Source organism: Microcaecilia unicolor, chromosome 6, assembly GCF_901765095.1.
Source record: "Microcaecilia unicolor chromosome 6, aMicUni1.1, whole genome shotgun sequence".
In the NCBI taxonomy this organism is placed as follows: Eukaryota; Metazoa; Chordata; class Amphibia; order Gymnophiona; family Siphonopidae; genus Microcaecilia; species Microcaecilia unicolor.
Window position 1 is genome coordinate 231,908,754 of NC_044036.1, and position 22,105 is coordinate 231,930,858.

A 22,105-nucleotide genomic window follows, 5' to 3' on the forward strand; every position below is an offset into this window, starting at 1 on the left:
GGGACCTGAGACTTGTGGATGTGTGGAGGGTGTTGCACCCGGACGAGAGAGACTATACTTTCCTTTCCACTGTTCACGGGTGTCAGGCAAGGTTTCGATTGTATCTTATTATCACAGGGCCTTTTCTCTGTGAGCAAGGTGGCGGGGATTGAAATAGCCGTGGTATCGGACCACAGTCTGGTGTGGGTGGATGTTGCCATGGGAGGGGCTAGGAGCAAAGTGGGCTGGCGAATGAACCCCACACTGTACCAGGAGCAAGAATTTAGAGACTATCTGCAACGGGAATGGCAGTTTTTTCTAGAGGATAACAAGAACTCTGTGAATGATCCGGTCGCACTATGGGAGGTAGGGAAGGCTGTACTGAGGGGCAAAATCATTGAATATACCGCTAGGACTAGGAAGATAAGAGAGGGGTTGCTCCTTGACCAGCTTACAGCACTGCAGAACGCTAGGGCAGCGATGATGAGAGGAGATGAGAGGGCAAAGGACATTTTTAAGGAAACAAAAGCCCTGATCAACGAGACGTTAAACAAAAGGGCAGTGCGGGATATCCAGCTATACAAATATAAATTACATAGGTGGGGCAATAAAATGGGGAGCTTATTAGCAACCCTGGTACGTAGCTGATCTGCAAAGCATCTTATCAGTAGTATTAAAAACAGGGGGGGACAGAAACTGGAAAGGGAGGAAGAGATACAGGCAGCGTTTGTGGATTTTTATAGATCATTGTACGATAAGGGGACTTCTGATGAGATTAAAAGGGAGGCCTTTTTCCAGAATCTTCAGCTCCCGACGCTTTCTCAAGACCAAAGAGACGCGTTGAATGAGAGAGTCTCGGGTGAGGAAATTCAAGCAGCCATTAAAAAGCTTAAATTAGCCAAAGCGCCGGGACCTGATGGGCTAGGGCCAGAATTTTACAAGATTTTAGGAGGGAAGATAGCAGGGCCGTTCAGTGATCTATGTGAGGCACTGTGCACGGAAGGGCAATCCACGGGGACTTTGACACATGCCACCATCATAGTGCTGCCGAAGCCGGGGCGCGATAAAGAGGCGCTGGGATCTTATCGTCCCATATCTTTACTAAACCAAGATATTAAGCTGTTTTCCAGCATCATGGCCGCTCGGATGGGGAAGGTGCTTCCCCATTTGGTGAATGGAGACCAATCGGGCTTTGTGCCGGGGAGATATGCGTCCACAAATATCCTAAGAGCGCTCAGTGCTTTGCAGGCTAAGGGAGGCAAGCCGAGAGATAATATTATTGTCAGCCTAGATGCAGAAAAAGCCTTTGATAAGATACTGTGGGACTATCTTTTTTGGGTGCTTCCTCAATTTGGCATCTACGGGGAATTTCTGCGGGGGACGCGAGCGCTATACAGGAATCTGACGGCACAGTTCTTGATAAACAACGCCTTGTTGCAGTCGTTCCCACTGCTCCGGGGCATGCGCCAGGGATGCCCTTTATCCCCAATGTTATTTGTACTGGCCTTGGAACTCCTAGCGAGTAAAATTCGGCAGTCCCAAGAACTAACAGGAATTTGGATAGGGAAGGATGAATATAAAATAAATCTTTTTGAGGATGATATGTTAATCTTTTTAGGGGAGGCGACCAGTGGTATCCCAACCCTCATAAACGTGATCCAACGGTTTGGCTCTTTTTCCGGTCTCAGGATCAATTTTGATAAATCAGAGGCTATGGCGCTATCCAAAAATTGTAAGTGCCAAAGCTCTCCAGACTTTCCGTTGACTTGGGCAGAGGGGCCGATGAAATACTTGGGAGTCTATCTACACATAGATTTCAAGGTCATGTATAAAAAGAACGTAGCTGAGAAGTTGGACGGGATAAGAAAATTGTGCCATCAATGGAAAGACCTACCAGTATCACTCTTGGGACGAGTGGCGCTTGTCAAAATGGTACTTGTCCCTAAGATCCTGTATTGCCTACAGATGTTGCCAATATGGGTTCACAGCAAAGATGAGAGGGTATATCGGGGAGCTATAACTTCATTCATTTGGGGGGGACGGAGGGCTAGGATAGGTTATGGTAAGTTGGTCCGGGATCGAAATGAAGGGGGAGTCAACTTACCGGATCTTCGTCTTTATAATGTTGTAGCGCTCCTTAGATGGATTTACGAAATACACACGGGTTGCTATAAATATGCACCGCCACGGGTGTGGGAATTCACAGCCCACCCTTGGTCGGTATTCAATACCCTGCATGGCAGGAGATCACAGATTCAGATCTCTCCTCTTTTAATGCTGTTACGCATGGCGTGGGATTGGTGGCGACAGAGGGTGGGGGAAGCAGCGGGTCCCTCTCCATTCATAGAACTTCTAGATAATCCCGACTTTCCCGCAGGGAGGGGCTCCAGATATTTTAAGGAACGGGAGCAGATAGGTTGTAGATATGTAGGGCAGGTGCTAGTAGAAGGGGGAACCCACATACTATCATTCGCAGAGTGTCAAGCCACTACTACTACTACTACTACTTAGCATTTCTATAGCGCTGCCAGGGTTACGCAGCGCTGTACAAGTTTAAACATGGGGAAGGACAGTCCCTGCTCAAGAGAGCTTACAATCTAAAGCCAAATGGAATATCCCACGGCGTTTATTTTTTTTCTTATTTACAAATCAGGCATTATGTGTTATCCTTGAAAAAGAAGAGTAATAGACTCTCATCCTTTACTGCACTAGATGTAGTGTTCAAGCAACTGCCCACAGAACGCAATAAGCTCTCAGTTTGGTACCAAGTTGGTAAAACGTGGAGGCCAACCAACTATGTGGACACGTTAGCCACCAAGTGGAGCTCAGGGGTGGGCAGTGCGGTGTTGGAAAGGGAGATTAAGAGATGCTTTGAATTGGCCTACAAGGTAACCCCTAATGTGAGTTGACACGAAATTCAATTGAAGATCCTGCACCGGGTGTATCTTACCAGGAGTAGGGGTAAGGCCATGGGACTATGGGCATCAGAGGACTGTAATAGATGTGTAAATCACAAAGGTACCCTGGCACATCAATTTCTAGAATGTTCAGCGCTGCAGACGTTCTGGATGTTGAGGCATCTGGAGGACGTGCTAGAACAGCCCATAGAATGGAATTATAGAGTCCTATTACTGGTCTTGGACTCAGACTTGGCTGCACAGGGACTGAACCCGTATCAATGCCGTTTTGTCTTACTGGCGCTGATCCTAGCGAAAAACGTTATCCTACAACATTGGATGAATAAAATTCCTCCTCCTCTTACTCAGTGGCATAGTAGCATGAAGCAAATGGCAGGTTGGGAAGGAGGAGGTCAGTTTGAATTCCCATGGGGTAGGCCCCCACCGGGCCGTTCTCTTTGGAGAAGCAGTTTTGTGAAACTGACACAGCTGCCCCCTGGGGAAGCCTCCAGTGTAATGGTATAAATGTTTAATGGTATAACTGTATAACAGTATAATTCAATCAGTATAACCAATTATGGAGACAGGAACGATCTGTACCTCAGGCACTTAGGTCTTGGTTCTGTAGGGGAGGGAGGGGGGCATGGAAGGGTGGGGGGAAGAAAAGCTGAAAATAGAGAGGAATGGACACAACGGTTAGATAGCACATGTCATTTGTTTGTGCCATTATTGGGTTGCGGTGTATTATATTATTATTATTTTCAAATGTAAATCACTTGAGCGATATTTTGTGTTATTGCTATATGGAGAACTTTTGGATGTTTGTACATTTCTCTTACTAATAAAAATATTTCAAAAAAAAAAAAAAAAGAATGTTGGGCATTATTAGGAAAGGTATGGAAAACAGGTGTGAGGATGTTATAATGCTGTTATATCGTTCCATGGTGCGACTGCACCTTGAATATTGTGTTTAATTCTGGTTGCCGCATCTCAAGAAAGATATAATGGAATTGGAAAAGGTGCAGTGAAGGGCGACTAAAATGATAGCGGGGATGGGACGACTTCCCTATGAAGAAAGACTAAGCAGGCTAGGGCTTTTCAGCTTGGAGAAGAGACGGCTGAGGGGAGACATGATAGAGGTATATAAAATAATGAGTGGAGTGGAACAGGTGGATGTGAAGCGTCTGTTCACGCTTTCCAAAAATACTAGGACTAGGGGGCATGCGATGAAACTACAGTGTAGTAAATTTAAAACAAATCGGAGAAAATGTTTCTTCACCCAACGCGTAATTAAACTCTGGAATTCGTTGCCGGAGAACGTGGTGAAGGCGGTTAGCTTGGCAGAGTTTAAAAGGGGGTTAGATGGTTTCCTAAAGGACAAGTCCATAAACCGCTACTAAATGGACTTGGGAAAAATCCACAATTCCAGGAATAACATGTATAGAATGTTTGTACGTTTAGGAAACTTGCCAGGTGCCCTTGGCCTGGATTGGCTGCTGTCGTGGACAGGATGCTGGGCTCGATGGACCCTTGGTCTTTTCCCAGTGTGGCATTACTTATGTACAGATACTTCCTAGTTACAAGAAGGATCTCTGATTTCATGTGGGGAAATGACAGTTTTAGTATCGCATACTGCCCTTCAGCCTTGCATCAGCTCCCAGGATATTTACCAAATGTCTAATGATAGTCGTAGCATTGCTATGCAGACTGGGAGTTGAAATAAATGGGGATTCTTAGGTCCCCTAAATCTAGACTTATGTGGGGAAGGCTGTTAATAACCCCATCTGACTCCAATCATTGAACCCACTAACTTCTAATCTAAAGTGAATAACCATGGACCAATTATGGACCATACAACTGTGTCAGGGGTCTGTCTAGGGATGTACATTTCCCCAACCAGACCCAAAGGGGTTGTCATTTTATTCTGGTTAATCTTTTCACTGTCCATATTAGATTAACAAATTCCCTATAAGTAAGAAATAAGGAAGATCATAGACAGGTTTAGTTAGAAAGTTTATTACTCACCCAAATCAGGTTACATATGCATAGAAATGGAGCAAGGTATTCTTATGAAGAAGTCTTTGACAGAGATGACACAGGTCAGCCTCTAGTCTCTAAGTCTCTTCTCTACATGCCAAATGCCAACCATATTTATACCCTTTTCTTCCATTAGGTTCTATGGAGTTCTAAAAAAACTACTTCTATGTAAATGGCCCAGGTGGCCGGATGACACTTTTTTTCCTCTTAACCACAGATTTTGCTATCTTTACCCTTGGAACAAGCCCTTCACCTTTTTTCTGGCAGATGGCCAGTCTTCTTCTAGCCACAATGTTCTTTCACTTCTGCTTTTTTCATGCACCTGTTATGTGGTCAGAGTCTATTTCCATCTATCAAACTATAGCCAGCTTAGAAAATGTACTTTTTAATACCAATTCTTCCCTTGGCCTGTTTTAATCAGCAACCCTTAGGTTGGGCAAAGCTCTTCCAGTAGGCCTCAGGCCTGTACTATATTTATACAGAGTACATCTATTTCCATACATGGATGATTGGCTGGTCAATAGCACGTTGACAAACTGTTCAGGTGATGGAGCTACTAGGATTCGTAGTCAATTACCGAAAGTCCCACCTGCAACCTGTACAGCAATTAGAGTTAATTGGAACCCTGCTAGACATGGTACAAGTTCGGGCCTAACTCCCGCAGATATGAGCGGATGCTCTGGTAGCCATCACCATTCAGGTCCGCAGCAGCCAACAGGTCACAGCTAAGCAGATGTTGAGACTGTTGGGCCATATGACCTCAACAGTTCGTCATGCCCATGACACACCTCCTTTTGAAGGAAGCCCAGTTGACCCTAGGTCCTCAGTGGTCTCAGGCGAAGGGGAACCTAGTGGATATCATTCACATCACTCCCAATTTGGCTCATTTGCTTTTCTGGGGGACCATTAGCTTCAATTTGACTCTGGGACTACTATTCCAAATTCTTCCATCTTAGAAGGTCATAACCACAGATGCATTCAACTTGGGCCGGGGGACCCCTGTAGATGGGCCTCACACTCATGATTTGGTCTGCCCAGGAAACTTTGCTGTACATCAACTTCCTGGAGCTCCAAGCAATTTGGTACACTCTAAAGGTTTTCAGGGATCAACTGCTGAACAAAATTATCCTTATTCAAACACAACCAGGTTTCCTTGTATTATGAGAACAAGTGGGGTGGGGGGGGGGGGGGGGGGAGGTACGGGGTCCTACCCCCTGTCAGGAAGCAGTTGGAATGTGGACCTAGGCCACCAGTTACAGCATGGCGCTCCAGGTCACGTATCTGGTAAGAAAACAGAACAGTCTGGCAGACAGGCTGAGCAGGGTCATGCAATGCATCAGTGATCACTGAACACGGGCATTGCCCATAAGATCTTTGGATAGTGGAGCATCCCCTTGGTGGATGTTGCTACTCATCTCAACAAGAAGGTCCCTCAGTGCTGCTCCAGATTCAGATCCCACAGCAGACTAGCGGCAGATGCCTTTCTTCTCTATTAGGAAACAATTCTTCTTTGTGCATATCCTCCCATTCCTCTAATAGGAAGGACTCTCCTGAAATGCAAGTCAGATGCTCCATGATCCTCACCACCCCATTCTGGCTGAGCAGGTGTGGCTCCCTCATCTTCTGGAGTTACCCTCTGAAGAACTGTGGAGATTGGAGTGTTTTTTTCTGATACTCAGAACAAGGGGTCTCTTCTTCACACCAACCTCCAGTACCTGGCTCTCACAGCCTGGATGTTGAGAGCCTAGAATTTGCCTCGAACCTGCCAGAAGGTGTCTCCAGATTATTGGTGTCTTCCAGGAAAGATTCCACAAAGAGGAGTTACTCCTTTAAATGGAGGATTTTTGGCATCTGGTATGAGGGCAAGGCCTTAGATCCTCTCACTTGCCCTACACAAAAACTGCTTGATTAGCTCCTACACCTTTTGGAGTCTGATTTGACAGTGCTTTTCATAACTGCGTGGGATCTAAGCCCATCTCTGTACAGCCTCTAGTTGTTTGCTTCATGCGAGGTTTGCTGTTGACGTAGCGCCCTGTCAAACCTTCGATTGTGTTATGGGACTAAAACAACATCCTCCCCCTGCTGATGAAAGCTTCTTTTGAGCCACTCGATTCCTGTCATCTGAAGTGCTTGATCTGGAAGGTCTTATTTTTGGTGGTGGTCACTTCAGCTTGCAGAGTCACTCCAGGCTCTAGTATCTGTTCCACCTTAAACAGTTCTGTCATAACAGAGTAGTTCTCTGCACTCACTTCAAGTTTCTTCATAAGATGGTATCAGAGTTTCATCTGAACCAGTCAGTTCTGCCAACATTCTTCCCCACACCAAATGCCCATCCTGGCGAAAGTGCACTTCATACCTTGAACTGCAAGTGAGCCTTAGCCTTCTATCTGGAGTGGACTAAAGCCAATAGACAGTCCATCTGTCTTTTGTTTCTTTTGATTCCTACAAGATGGGTATAGCCATTACCTTGTCCAGTTGGCTGGCAGACTGCATCTCTTTCGCTTATGCCCTAGCTGTTCTGACTCTGGATGGTCATGTCACAGCTCACAATGTCAGAGCCATGGCTGTGTCTGTAGACCACCTGAGGTCAGCATCTATTGAAGAGATCTTCAAGGGTGCAACATGGTCTTCGGACCACACATTCACATCTCACTACTGCATTGAGCAGAATACCTGACAAGACAGCTGGTTTGGTCAGACAGTCCTGCAGAATTTATTTATTTATTTATTTATTGCATTTGTACCCCACATTATCCCACCTTTTTGCAGGCTCAATGTGGCTTACAGAGTAGGGTTATGATAAAGTCAGTACATGGTTTAAATACAGTTGATCATAAGCTGAGGTAAAAGAGGATTTAGATAGGCGGATGTTGGGTATGTTGTGTGAGAAGTGTTTTAGGTGTGCTTGGGTGGTTTGGGGGATGATTTGTATCATTGAGGGTGACTTTTGTAAGCTTTGTTAAAGAGGTGTGTTTTCAGAGCTTTGCGGAAGCTGGTTAGATTGTTCATGGATTTCAGGGCCTTGGGTAACGCATTCCAAAACTGTGTGCTTTTGTATGCAAAGGTCGTAGCATAAGCCTGTTTGTATTTCATTCCTTTGCAGCTGGGGAAATTCAGATTGAGGAATTTGCGAGCCGATCTTTTGGCGTTTCTGGGCGGTAGGTCCACTAGGTTTAGCATATAGAGTGGGGCGTCTGCGTGAATGATCTTGTGCACGGTTGTGCAGATCTTGAACTCAATACGTTCCTTGAGCGGGAGCCAATGTAGTTTCTCTCTTAGGGGCTTCGCACTTTCATATTTAGGTTTTCCAAAGATGAGTCTGGCTGCTGTGTTTTGGGTTGTTTGGAGTTTTTTTTTTTAAATTATCTATTTATTGATTTTTTATTACATTTATATCATAAACATAAATGGCATTACAAAAGTCTAATTTTCATAGACATATATAAAAGAGGAAAAGAAAAAGAAAAGGAAACAACAATATATTATATTAGATCACAAATTATTGATCCAAGATATAGGTACATCTATAAACACCAAAATGATGTGGTAACCCACCTCAATCTACCAAAATACAAATAAATCTTAATCAGGAAAGGGCAAGGACTCAAGTCAGGGCAGCCGATAAATACAATTCATGTTAACGCCAGATTACTCCTTACTAGCTATAAATATTTTAAGTTTTTCAGGTTCGAAAAAAATATAATTAGTGGATTGTAAGGAAATATAACATTTACATGGAAACTTGAGATTAAAGGTCCCACTTAATTGTAGGACTCTTGCTTTTAATAATAAGAAATCTTTCCTTTTTCTTTGTGTCTCTCGAGAGAGATCAGGAAAAACCTGAATTTTTGAACCCATAAAAGGTGTGGAAATATGGTGGAAAAACAACCTAAAAATATTATTGCGGTCCAGTTCCAGAGCAAAAACTACCAGCAGTGTCGTCCTCTCTGTGATAACCTCCATTGAGTTTTCAAGGAACTGAGTTAAATTTAGCTGAGGAGATGGTATAATCCCCTTTCCTGCCCCAGAGATGTAAAGAACTCGAGTCAATGGAGGAAAAGCTTCTGAGGGAATCCCCAGAATTTCAGTGAAATACTTTTTCAACATCTCTTTGGCAGGGATTAAAGGGGACTTAGGGAAATTCAAAAACCGAAGGTTATTTCTCCTCTGCTGGTTCTCCATATATTCAATTTTTTTTCTTTGGGCATTATTATCTTTCATTATAGCTTGAATAAAGTTCTTATTGGAGTTTACCTCAGTTTCAATGGAGTCCACCCTAGATGTTTGCTCAGTCACCTTTCCGGATATCTCAAACTGAGCCTGTGACAGCTTCTCCAAAGAACCTGCTACCTGGAGTAGCGTGGCGTTTAATCCTTGAATTGCCTCCCAAATGGAGTCCATGGTGATAACCGCTGGTTTCACTATCTCCCGATTTCCCACAGAGGATTTGTCCCGGTTCCGTACAGGCTGAGAGGCCTTCGGCATCAAGCCTGCCTGCAATGGTGTTCCGATCGGAGACGAAGTAGCAACGGGGTCTCCACTGCCAACCGCAGGGGTCACACTTCCGGACACCACCATCGGCTGGTTCTCCGTTGCCAACAAAGTTCCTCCGGGCCTCAGGGGGGTTATCCTCAGAGGGGGGCTCAATGTCACTCCCTCTGCACTAAGGTCCAAGATCTCCGTTGGACCGGTCGAAGCGCCGGCCTGAATCCTCTGAACAACTAGATCCGACTGCTCTAGCGTCGTCTGACGAGCGGCAGGGGGATTCGCCTGACCCGTGGAGCAGGGTGTTCCAAGCTTCCCCTTTCTCTTACCCATTATAAAATAGGTAAGTTATCCGCTTGCAATTTCGGGAAGGGCAGCAGGAGCTGGTGTTCATGCGACCTTCCCAAACGCCATCTTGGATGACCTCAATATTTTGTTGTTTGGAGTTTTTTAATGGTCTGTTCTTTACAGCCTGCGTACAGAGCGTTGCAGTAGTCCAAGTGGCTTATTACTAGTGACTGTACCAGGGTGCGAAAGACGTTTCTTGGGAAAAAAGGTTTAATTCTTTTGAGTTTCCACATCGATTGGAACATTTTTTTTCGTTGTATTCTTCACGTGGGTATCAATGGTGACTCCAAGAATTTTCAGGTTTTCTGAGATAGGAATCTGTTTGGTGTCTAGGCCTGTTATTTCTACTCCAGGATACACCTTCACAACCAGTTGTTTTGTTTTCAGGTTGTTTAGGCCTTGCCATTTCAAGTCCCAATTTTCCTAGCATTGTTTTTGGTGAGCTTGGTAGCTTGGGATTTCTAGCTGTAAGATGATATGGCCTACTTGTCCTTGAAGAAAGTAAAGTTACTTACCTGTAGCAAGTGTTCTCTGAGGACAGCAGACCAATCATTCTCACAAACCCTTCCTCCTCCCCTTGGAGTTGTCTTTTCCAGCTATATCATTAGACCTCTGATCCCGCGCTTGCACGTCGGGCAGGAAGGCACCTGCCAAAGTCCTTTTAAAGACACAGAGCAGTGAGCAGCATTCGCACTGAGCTTCGGATGACATTACCCAGTTCTGAGAATGATTGCCCTGCTGTTCTCGGAGAACCTCTGCTACAGGTAAGTAACTTCTTAATTGAAAGGAATGTAGAGCGTAACTCTTAGTGTTTGTTACTATCATATCCAATCAATTTGCCAGTTGGCACAGTATTGTCTTAAGTTGGTCAATAGATGTTATCTGTTACACATTGACCACATCATCTTCCTGTCCATTGGAACTATGAGCACTTCCTTTGCTCCTTCCTTGGTCCTGCCAGCCTGAGGAGTGAAGAGCCTGGTGTGTGAGTCCAAACCAGATCTTTCACTCATGATTACTGAAGCTCAATCTTGAGGTTGCCACTAAAGTATTATTTTGACTGGTAGAGAGTTCTAGTAACCCTATTAGTTCTGATGAAAACTGGGATCTTAGGTTATCATGTTGTTTATTGGGCCTCCTTAATAATAATCAAAAGATTTTGTAGATCAAATAAAAAGAGATGACTTGTGTGGTTTTTGAATGCTCATGTATTGCAAAATCTTTTGAGCACTCTTATGCGTCTAAAAAGAGCATCTCTATCTGTTTCAACACGTGGACTGAGCAAGGAAATATATTTATTAATAGTGGATATGATTTTTGATATTTGAGTATTGAAAATAAGGGCAGCTGTGAATAAAGAGATTCATTTCATAGCTATCATTTCCAGTCAGTATTTTCAGAAGATCACATGAAGCTATGTCTTGGAAAGAAATATCGCAAGAAGTGGACTCGAAGGGGAACTCTCTCAAGTAAAAGAGATTGATCACAGGAGGGCATGTGTTTAATTGAGGCTGTTCCTATGCAAAATATTGTAATGTGCATGATTCTAGGGATGGCAGTGTGGTTACTATTTCTAAAAGTAATAGAAATAAAATAAAAGAGAGGAAAAAAGGTTATACTTTTTTTTTTTGGACTAACTATATTTTTTGACAAGTTTTTGAGGGCAAGTGCCCTCTTTAGGTCAGCTTGTCAAAAATATATTAATTGTCCAATAAAAAAAGTAGCATCATATTTTCCTTTATTTTGGTTTGTTTTATTTCTATCTATTATTACATTTGAAACAGGTGAGTTCTTTTTCTGGTTTCTCTGCAGCCCCGTAGAAGTAATTTGAAGTAGCACGCAGCCTTTCCTATAGTAGCCAAAGACCACATATCTGTGGGATTGATTAAAGATGTATCTCTTTCATCTTTTGGTGCATTAATGTAGGTTTAGTTCAGTTGGTTTTTTTTTTTTTTAATTCTTATGGGGTGTATTGATTGACTTATACATGAATCTCTTACATATTGTGACTTGTCTTCTCGCTTGCCACCTTGAGTAGCCTGCTAGTGAAGTGCTCTTTAGAAAAAATACCAGTGCCTTTGACTGGGACACTTGCTAAGTTAAACCTAATCACAGAAACTTAATTTTCCTAGGTAATTCCTGTGCTACTAAATCGGACATGGATATGGCTTATGAAAGAGCCAGAGTCTGCCTTAGTTCAGAGGACTCCCCCATCAGCCCTTTTGTGAGTAAGGTACAGTAGAGCCAGTTTAAATGACAGAAGATGGTCCTGTGTTCTTTATGAATGATATTTGGTTGGCAGATAGGGGCATAGATTTTCATGGGTTTTTGCTGTCTGCTGCTTTAGACACTACTAATTATGATTTAGTACTGCAAGGTCTTTCATCAGCTGGGATTTCAGTGGATAGGTTCCTTTTTTAAGGACAGGCCATAATCAGTGGATTGGCAGGATGTTTGCTCTGATCTGCTGACATTGCAGTATGGCTTACCTCTGGGTTCCTTTCCCTTTTTACCCTGTATCTTGGTCCTATTTAGGTATGACCGAGAAGTCTAGTGTGGGATGTCATTTTCTTTGATGATATCCAGAGTCATATTACCATGGGGATGGATCAGTGCCTGGCTGTAACAGATCTGAAAGCCTGCTTGAGAGGCTACAGCAAATTGGCCCCATGATCAAAAATTGGCTATAACACCTAAAGTCAACAATGCTATGTGTTCGCCACTCTAAGTGTAAGACATAGGTGTTCCATGCATTAAGGGACTGAACTTAAAGCACAGTTGGGAATTTGAGGGTGATACTAAACTAATCTATCAATGCCTTATCATATATGAGCAACAATTCGATGTTTTGCAAGTTTGGGATTTCTATGGCTGATCTGATTCCTTGTACATGAAAAGGACTTTGTTGATCTTATGCATGCCTAACTATTAACAGGATTAACAATTTTAATGGTCTGTATTGGGACCTCTGTAAAAAGCTGTTGGGGTGACTGCAATTTATTCAGAATAAGATAACGTGTTTGTTCAGCAAGACCATCCTAATGAAGTTTTGTTGTTACTGGCTGAATTTAGAATATGTTTTAAGGTTTTCATTTTTTAAGTTTTGTTTTAATATGAAGGCTCAGAGACCTCAAATCTGACTCCATCTCTAAAGAACACTAGTACTGGGGTAATCAAGAAGTTGTGAAGTTCTAAAAGGAATTGCCACTGAGAGAGACGTTAGGTCTAAGGAAAAGATACCAGCCTTATGACAAACTGGATTTAGATTACAAGTTATACAATGCAGCGAAAGATAGCCTGATACAGCAAAAGCATTTATACTTACAGCCTTTCATCATTAAGTGAAGCCCACAGAACATCATTTGGAATGAAGAGTTTATTTGCCAAGATACAAGTCAAATCAGTGATTGACAACAGGCACGTACAATCAATTAGTTATAGGAATATAATAATCCAGCTGCAAACAGGTGTTAATTAGTTCCTAATCTTTTATAATTTCTCTTACCAATTAAAGGTTTTACAAGGGAAATCAATTAGGTAATTTGTCAATTCTGCTGGTCACATTGGTTTCCCTTGGAGAGAGAGAGTGGCAACCCTTCTCTCCAACTTAAACCAGGAAATACTCTGATTTTATAGGTGCCCTCAGGATATGGATAATATGACAATAGATATACCTGATTGGATCTATGCTAATGTCATGGTTACCACTGATTGGCTCATACTAATGCGTAGCTTCTATCTTGCTAACATGGTTTTGTCTCTAGCTTGCTTGACCACAAATCTTAAGCAAGACCCTGCATCCAGCTACACCTTTCCTTTCTCACACCATGGCTGACCACAATGTCACTCTGTCCTTTGGACCCCCACCCTTGTGTTTCCTGTTGTTCTCTGCAGTGCTCCAACACTGGGAGCTCAAGCAAGAGCCACTCAGGCCTGTAAGCTTCTCCCTCATTTTAGAGCCTGAACCAAAGTCTAGGCAGGGGACCAAGGCTCATAGCTGTGGCATTTTTATACAGTTTGACATCCTTCTGAGCCAAAGTACTTACAGAGTATTTGCCCACCTATGCCACATCGTTTATTCTTTGCACCTCTCCAGAGCTGTTTTCTTTGGAAATGCAACAAGAAACTGTTTAGTGTTCAAGAAGAAAGCCAAATCATGGTGATTTCGCTTGGCATTTTATTTTAGTTAGGCTTTAGATAATATACGCCTGTTCTAACTGTACGATATTATAGGATGCATAAATTGAGTTATGTCAGTTTTACTACATAGTTTACCTTTTTAGCTACGTAACTCCAAGCCCACTGGAGTGAGGCTTGGAATAAAAAGCAAATAAATTCCCTCTAGCACACAGTTTCAACTAACAAGCATCAAGATTCAATGTGAAGAAAATATTTCTACACATTAAATGAATACTAGAATGCTCACAGAATCAAAAATACAATGAAGGGAAGCTGTGCTGGTTGGCGTTAATCTTCATACTTATCTACTACCTCTGAAAATGAGATTACGGAGGTGGAGATGGGGTGGTGCATACACTGCTAGGGAAGTGGTTCACAACGTATTTACACATTTTATGTTACAATGCATACAGGGGCCTCAGTACCTATGAGCATCTTGCATGTTGAAATTCCTGGATACTACAGCACTGTATGGGCACTTACTTGCTGAGATCTGAGGTCTGGACACTCCTCCATTTGGCACTTTTAAGTTTGAGTCACAACTTTTGCTACTTTTCACAGACTCGGCAGTTTGGATACCAGAAGTCCTGGACAAGTTTGGAAGACTACACCTTAGCTTTTCTGCATGAAGAGACGACAAGTTACAGCACACAATGTAATGGGGAAAATTAAAAATTTTCCTAATATAACTGAGGTGCCTGACTTGAAATGTAGCTTCTACCTTTAAGTGACACAACTTTAGTTGAAGATATTTTCCCACTGAATCGTATTTTAAATAATGCCAACTAGGAAGACATTAACCTTCAATATGGTCAAATTAGGTCTTACCTCCTACTTTCCGTTCCTTGAGTCTCTCCAAACCATTCCAAACACATAAGTATATGTTCTCCTGCCAGCAGGTGGAGACTGACAACTAGTAAATTATGACATTACTGAATATAGCATTCCATGCTGCCTAGACTCAGCCAGTATGTTCTTAAAGCAGTGGGATGCTAGGTCTCCAAACACCTAACTTCTCATATATTTCTCAGGAACAGCAAAGGACCGACATACTGAAACTTCTTAGGAGCCCTAACAAAGAGCTAAGGGGAAACTATAGAGATGAGATAAGCTAAACAAATATCTTCTTCAAAGTGTGAAGGAATGGTTCTGGAATGGTCTGGAGGGACTTCACCTTCCTTGATGTCCTTCCAGACCATTCCAGAGGCATGTGATGTAGCGAAGCAGAATTTCTCAAGGACAGGACATGATATCTGCAGATGACAATGAACCCGAACACTGCATGTTGCCAGGCTTGTACATCAATCTGTAGCGTCTTACAAAGGAATGCAATGAAGCCCAAGTGACCACCTTGCAAATCTCTTGAGGTGGAATCAACTGATATGCCCATGACACCTGACCTCAAGCAGAATGGGCCTTCAAAACAGAGAGAACTAAATTACCTACCAAGATGTGTACTGAGGCAATCACTTCTTTAATCCAGCATGCCACCATGGCCTTTTAGGTTGCTTCACCCTTCTTGACACCATCGAACACAAAAAAAAAAAAAGTTTGATTTCCTGAAATTATTCATCGCAGACATGTAACAATGGAGAATGTGTCCCACATCCAATTTGTGACAATATTCCCACATCAGGTTCTGAAAATACCAGCAGAGTGTGATTCAGATGAAATGGCAAAACTACATTAGAAAGGATGGAATAGGCCCAACATACCACCTTCTCCTTAAAGAACACTAGGAATGGATCTTGACAGGAGACTGCCTGCAACTCAGAAACCCTTCTCACCAAGCAGATAGCAACTAGTAAAACTGTTTTCAGTATGAGACTCTTCAAAGTAGTGTCCTTAAATAGGCTCAAAAGGAGCATGCACTAAAGCTGACAAAACTAAATTAAAATCCTAAGGAGGCACCATGAGACATCCCAGTGGTCTAAAGGAAAGTGGGAAAGGGAAACTTCACTCCCCTGAAAAAAACCAAACACATCTAGGTATGTCCAAGAGTCGACTTTGAACCAAACTTCTATAAACACCACTGTCAACTGAACCTTAAGGGAAGAAAAGGCTCACCCCTTAATGGAAACATCCTGAAGGAACTTCAAGCATCTGAAACAGCAGCTTTAAGGAGTTGCATGTCACTCCACACACCAAGCTTCAAAGCTTTTCCAGCCACTAACCAAGTGGGAAGATTTTCTGGAATGTAATAAAGTCACTATTATGTTAGTGGAGTAACCCTGTTTGTATAGTCCCATCTTTTCAATAGCCAAGCTGTATGGAGTTGGACCTCTGAAAGGGGAGTTGAGGAACCACCAAAAGTCTAATAAAATCTCTGTATCAGGGTTTCTTTGGTCAATCACAAGTCCTTGATTACTATCTTTTTGAACAACACTACTCAAGAGGGGTCACAGAGAAAAGTGTACATGAGACCTCAGACAGGCCACAGTTGTAGAAGTGCATCTATTCCCTTTTGAATGCCACTTTCTTTTCTGACTGAAAATTCTCAAGGGTTCAGCATTCTGGAAGGTGGCCATGAGATCCACAATCTGACATCTCAAGGGTGCACTTCCACAGATCCAAAGCATTTCTGGTGAAAAACAATCTCCATACTCACTATATGAGCCTAACAGTGCAAGAAGGTGACTCTCTGCCCCAAAGCATCACTATGGCCTTCTCATCTGCTACATGCTGACTTCATTTTTCCTTAACAACTGACATACACCACTGCCACCCAGAAGATTGTAAACTAAGCAATGCCAGACAAATGGATTGACCAACTCTTCTCCGGCATCCTGCCCTTGGGCAAGAGGATCCTGACAATGTGCCCCTCCCAATTGGTAAGGCTGGCATCCACGGTGACTGCTGTCCATTGTGGAGACTACTATTCCATTTTGGTCTCAATTTGATGGGGCACAGCCACCAGGTCAGACTACACTTGGCCCTCAACAGAAGAGGATTTGCCTGAAGAATCCTTCTATGAAGTTTCTGGCAGTTGCTTTACCCACAGAAAATAAGGATCGGCAGGATCATCATACAGAGTATTTTAGCAGTGGCTAGAGCTTTAGTGTATTGCTCCCTTCTACTGGAATTGTCATCTTTTTGGTTACAACTGACACCAAGGCACCTTAGGGAGATGCCATCTCTCATACTCCTCAGGCAACATATGTATTAGACATCGAGCAGCCCACCTTAAGACTAGCATATGGGCATTCCCATTCCACCAAAATCATATCTTGGACCGCACTATGGAGAGGGAAGGCACTGGAAGACTTCCTAATTCCTGCAGACAATTTCCTCCACTAGCAGGATCTGCTGGTTTGTCATCTGAAATCTTTAAAGTTGCTAGCACCTACAGATTAATAGCCAGTAACTCACTCTTCCTTGTGAAAGACCCTAACCATTAGAGGCATCTTTCCCTGGGGATACTGCCTCCTCAGCTAAAAATTTATCACCCAGCTCCCCTTGCAGATTCACAGGGTCCTTTAACACCCCATGAGAGCAGATTTAACAGCTCATACTATTCTTCCACAACTGCTTTATAATTTTTGGAAGGATCCGAGATTTCAGACTCATGCATGTCCAAAATCTGGTTGCACTGCACCCCTTTTTAAACAAAATGAGCGACAATAAAACAGACTCAGGGGAACACATATCTACAGCGAGAAAGACAAACCCTGTTGCTTTCCTGTCCCCTGCCTCTCCTCCCCTTCAAACTAAGAACCGACAGGCAGCAGAAGAAAAAATGGTGGAGTTTCTTGCTAAGGTTGGGTGTCCTGCACCCAATGATTGAGGGACATTTGAGAATTTCTCTGTTGAAACATTATATTAATTACCACAGTTTGTACAGTGACTCACTCTAATTATCTGTCATAGGCCAGCATGCTCTGAGAAGGCTCACCTCTCAACTGTTGAGGGCTCTAACAGAGGTGGAAACTGAGCTGCTAGCTTCTTGGTCACACTTGGAGCATAAACTGCCTGCTGCCCCTGCGGCCTGGTGAGAACAACAGCGGATGCAGCACTTGCTGTGTTCCGCCTGCCTCCAAGTTTCAACATCCTGCCAGCGCACGCTCACCTCACAAAAACCATGCAGCTCAGGCTGGTAATGAAAGACTCTTCTCCCCGGTACAGCTCTCTCAAGTCCCTGCACACACTTCACTGACTTTATTCAGCGCTCTCTTTCTTTTTTTAATGTGCCGGTAGTACACTCAGCAGGGCACTCAAGGGCCCACTCTCAGAACTGGGGAGACAGAGACACCCCTAGGCGTAACACCCAAGTGTACCAAAAAAGCAACTTCAAGCAGTTAACACCAATTTTATTTATTTATTTATTTATTTATTTTATTGCATTTGTATCCCACATTATCCCACCTATTTGCAGGCTCAATGTGGCTTACAGAGACCTGTTATGGCATCACCATTCCAGGATGTCAAATACAATTGGTAGTGCAAAAAGCTTATAGATAGGAAGAGAGATCTAAGCAGATAGTTATAGAAAGATAACTTTCTGAGCTAGGTAGTTTGGCGGAGTAGTAAAGTTAAGCTAAGGGTTCTCTTTATAGACCTTGTTGAAGAGATATGTCTTCAGAGATTTACGGAAGTTCGATGTTTCATTGATTGTTTTCAGGTCCGTTGGTAGTGCATTCCACATTTGCGTGCTCATGTAAGAGAAGGTGGTCGCATGTGTTAGCTTATATTTTAGTCCTTTGCAGCTGGGGAAGTGTAGGTTAAGAAATTTGCGAGATGATCTTTTGGCATTTCTGGGGGGTAGGTCTATCAGGTCTAGCATGTAAGTTGGGGCGTCTCCTTGGATGATTTTGTGTACAATTGTACAAATCTTGAAAGTGATATGTTCCTTCAGTGGGAGCCAGTGGAGTTTCTCTCTTAGGGGTTTTGAACTTTCATATTTGTTTTACCAAATATGAGCCTGGCGGCGGTATTTTGGGCTGTTTGGAGTTTCTTGATAGTCTGTTCTTTGCAGCCAGCGTACAGTGCGTTGCAGTAGTCCAGGTGGCTTAGCACCATTGACTGTATCAAGTTACGGAAGATGGATCTCTGGAAGTAAGGTTTTACTCTTTTGAGTTTCCACATGGAGTGGAACATCTTTTTCGTTGTGTTCTTCGCGTGGGTTTCAAGTGTGAGGTTTCGATCAATGGTGACTCCTAGAATTTTCAGATTATTTGAGACGGAAAGTGAAAAATTTGGTGTGATTATGGTGGCGAAGTTGCTTGTGTTATGTTGTGAGGTGAGTACCAGACATTGTGTTTTTTCTGCATTAAGTTTTAGCTGGATTGCATCTGCCCAGGAGTGCATGATTTGAAGGCTTAGGTTGATCTTATTGGTGATTTCCTTTAGATCGTGTTTAAACGGGATGTAAATCGTGACATCATCTGCATATATGTAGGGGTTGAGGTTTTGGCTAGTAGTTTGGCTAAGGGTATCATCATTAGGTTGAAGAGGGTTGGTGAGAGGGGGGATCCTTGGGGAACTCCACATTCAGGTGTCCTACTGGGCAACAGTGGCCTATCATCAGAAACCTGAATAGGCTATGTACCATCTTTTCTGAGCAAGACACATGGGCTGCATCAATTAAGGTTTTAACTGAATTATGCCTTCCTCCAAGAAAATAGTTTACTCTCTCTACCTTGATAACCAATATTTTTTCTTTAATTGACCTACCCGACAGCATCAAAACTCTCACTTATGACCTGCTGGAGACTAAACATACTGGTGTGGAAAGCTGTATGCTGTGATGTCATAGTTCAATAATTCAGTCTCCACCTGTTGGCAGGAGAACATATACCCAACATGTTTGGAATGGTCTGGAGGGGTAAGGAAATGTTTCCAATCTCTGAACTGTCACATTATTCAGAGCCCAAAGCCATCTCAGCAAGAATTGTTGGGTAAGAAAAACAATTTACTAGAAGCTAGGGCTATCTGTTCTTCCATGTGAAGTAAGAGGTGGAGTTGAAGCTGCGTACCTCATGTGTGAGAATGTTGAGGAAGAAGGATTAGTTGACTGTACATAGCCATGACTAAAATGTTCAGGAAAGAGGGTGCCAGCCTCAAGGCAGTAGTGGGACCCAGCCAGCTGCTGAAAGCAACAAGCAGCTGTGGAAGGAGAAGAAGCAAGTGGAAGGAGGATGATGTGAAATCATCAGGTAGATCGAAGCCTGAATTGCGGGCTCCATGTGGACACGGACTTTAGTAGCATTAAACCCCATAGTTAAGAGTATATTCATCTACCAGAGCCTCCTGAAAAGAAGCAGAGGACCCTAGGATGTCAGTGCGCAAGCAGTTAGAAGAGTTCAGGTCTACCTTATACAAGGTCAGAGGATGACATGAACAGAGCAAGATGGCATCAGGCAGAAGTAGTAGCTTTATTATGAAAGGAGTTAAAGGAGTGGTTGGGAGTGGGAGAGAAAAATGCTGCAGGAGTGAACAAAATCAAAACAATTCCAGCATTTCAAAAGGAAGTATTGGAAATAGTGACACATGTAGAAGAAGTGAAGATGCAGGTGAAGCGGCATGAGAAAATCATAGCCAAAATGCATGTAGGTTTGGAGATGGTTCATAAATTACAGAGAATTGATCTAGAAAATAGATAACCTAGAGTCAAGAGGTGCCCAAGACGGAAGGTCGAAGAGGGTGGAGGTGATAAAAAAAATTAGTTCCAGGAGAGATGTTGGTAAAACGTTTTATTCAAACAAATACAGTGCCAGGTATACAATTCCAAATGATAGTGGTCCACTACTTTGGTTGACCCAACATAGGCTGTGTTTCGGTTTTTGGGTCTTCGTCAGGAGTCCTGTCATATATTATACAAGTGGATACCAAAACAAAGCCTTACAGAACAAGCTCAATAACCTGCCAAAAGGAAACCTGCTGTGGCAAAGCTTGTGCTCTAAGGCTTTGCTTTGGTATCCGCTTGTGCGCTATATGACAGGATTCCTTATGAAGGCCCAAGAGTCGAAATAGCTTGTGTTGGGTCCACCGATGTAGTGCACCACTGTAATTTGGAATTGTATACCTGGCACTTTATTTGTCTGAATAAAACTTTTTACTGACATCTCCTCTGGAACTGCTTTCATTGGACACCGCCACCCTCTTCAACCTTTCATGCTGTGATCTATGGAAGTGTTTTTTTCTTCTTTCTTGGGGTGCCAGAGATGGGAAAATATACAAACTGAGCAAGTGGTAAAGAGCATACACATCAGTTTACTAAGAAAGGACAAGCAGGAGGGCTCTGTGCCAGAAATTAAGGTTGGGCAAGCGCATAAGAGTCCGGCCTCTCAATGGGCTGTGGGTCCTAGAAACATTCACATTAATTTTTTTATTTGCATATGCTCAATATATCACCAGGTGCACTAGGATGCTGCAGTAGGTTTATAATCAGCAAAACAAAAAATAGGTAAAGAAAATCTAATATAATAAAACTCACCCTCAACGTTCTGAGGACACGGGATGTCACTTCCGTATATAAAACACAACCTCACCATTCTGAGGACACTGACGTCACTTCCGTAATGAAGGGTTCGTGGTGGTGAAGCCACCGAAAGCACCATGTCGCTGTGCCCCGCCCTCGCGTCAAACGTGATGATGTCGAGGGCGGAGCAATGGCGTCACGCATCGAGGGCAGGGCAATGGCGTCAGTGGCTTCGCAACCAAGAAGCTGATGAAGGTGCGTTCATGAGGTGCGGACCTATGACGTCAGTGGCTTCAGAACGACGAACCGGTGGGTACGGAGGGAGGGGGTGTTGGGGAGGAGTGTTGGGGAGGAAAACCTTGCTAGCTCCCGTTTCATTTGATCCAGAAATGGGCCTTTTTTCCTAGTATATTATAATGCACAGTAGAGAAAAACAGGAAAAAAGAAAGAAGTGAAAGAGTAGGTGGGGAAAGGGGGAGGAGACAGGAGGAAAATATAGGGCAGGGCAAACTGACAAGGAGAAAGAAATACCGCTAGCACGTAGAAAGGCAAGACAGAAGTGGTCAGTCAAAGGTAAGATGGAAGACTGATTTCTTGACTTTAGAAAAGGAGGGTTACAGTTAATCAAGGGAAAAAGAATTCCACAAGTGAGGACAAAGATAACAGAAGGCACCATCTCTTCAGATGTCAAGATGGAGACGGGATAGTGGACGAAGAGCAAGTGATGAGTAGAAGAGGGAATAAAGGGGGTACAGAGATCTGG

General features: G+C 43.2%; 1 protein-coding gene across 1 annotated transcript in view; it reads left to right on the forward strand.

Annotated features, from left to right (window-relative positions):
• Positions 1–22,105, forward strand: part of PNPLA7 (patatin like phospholipase domain containing 7) — a 2,530,065-nt gene that overhangs the window by 1,087,702 nt on the left and 1,420,258 nt on the right. The window contains exon 15 of the mRNA XM_030206608.1: positions 11,879–11,979. Coding sequence (XP_030062468.1) covers positions 11,879–11,979 — 101 coding nt within the window. The remainder of the gene's footprint in view (positions 1–11,878; positions 11,980–22,105) is intronic.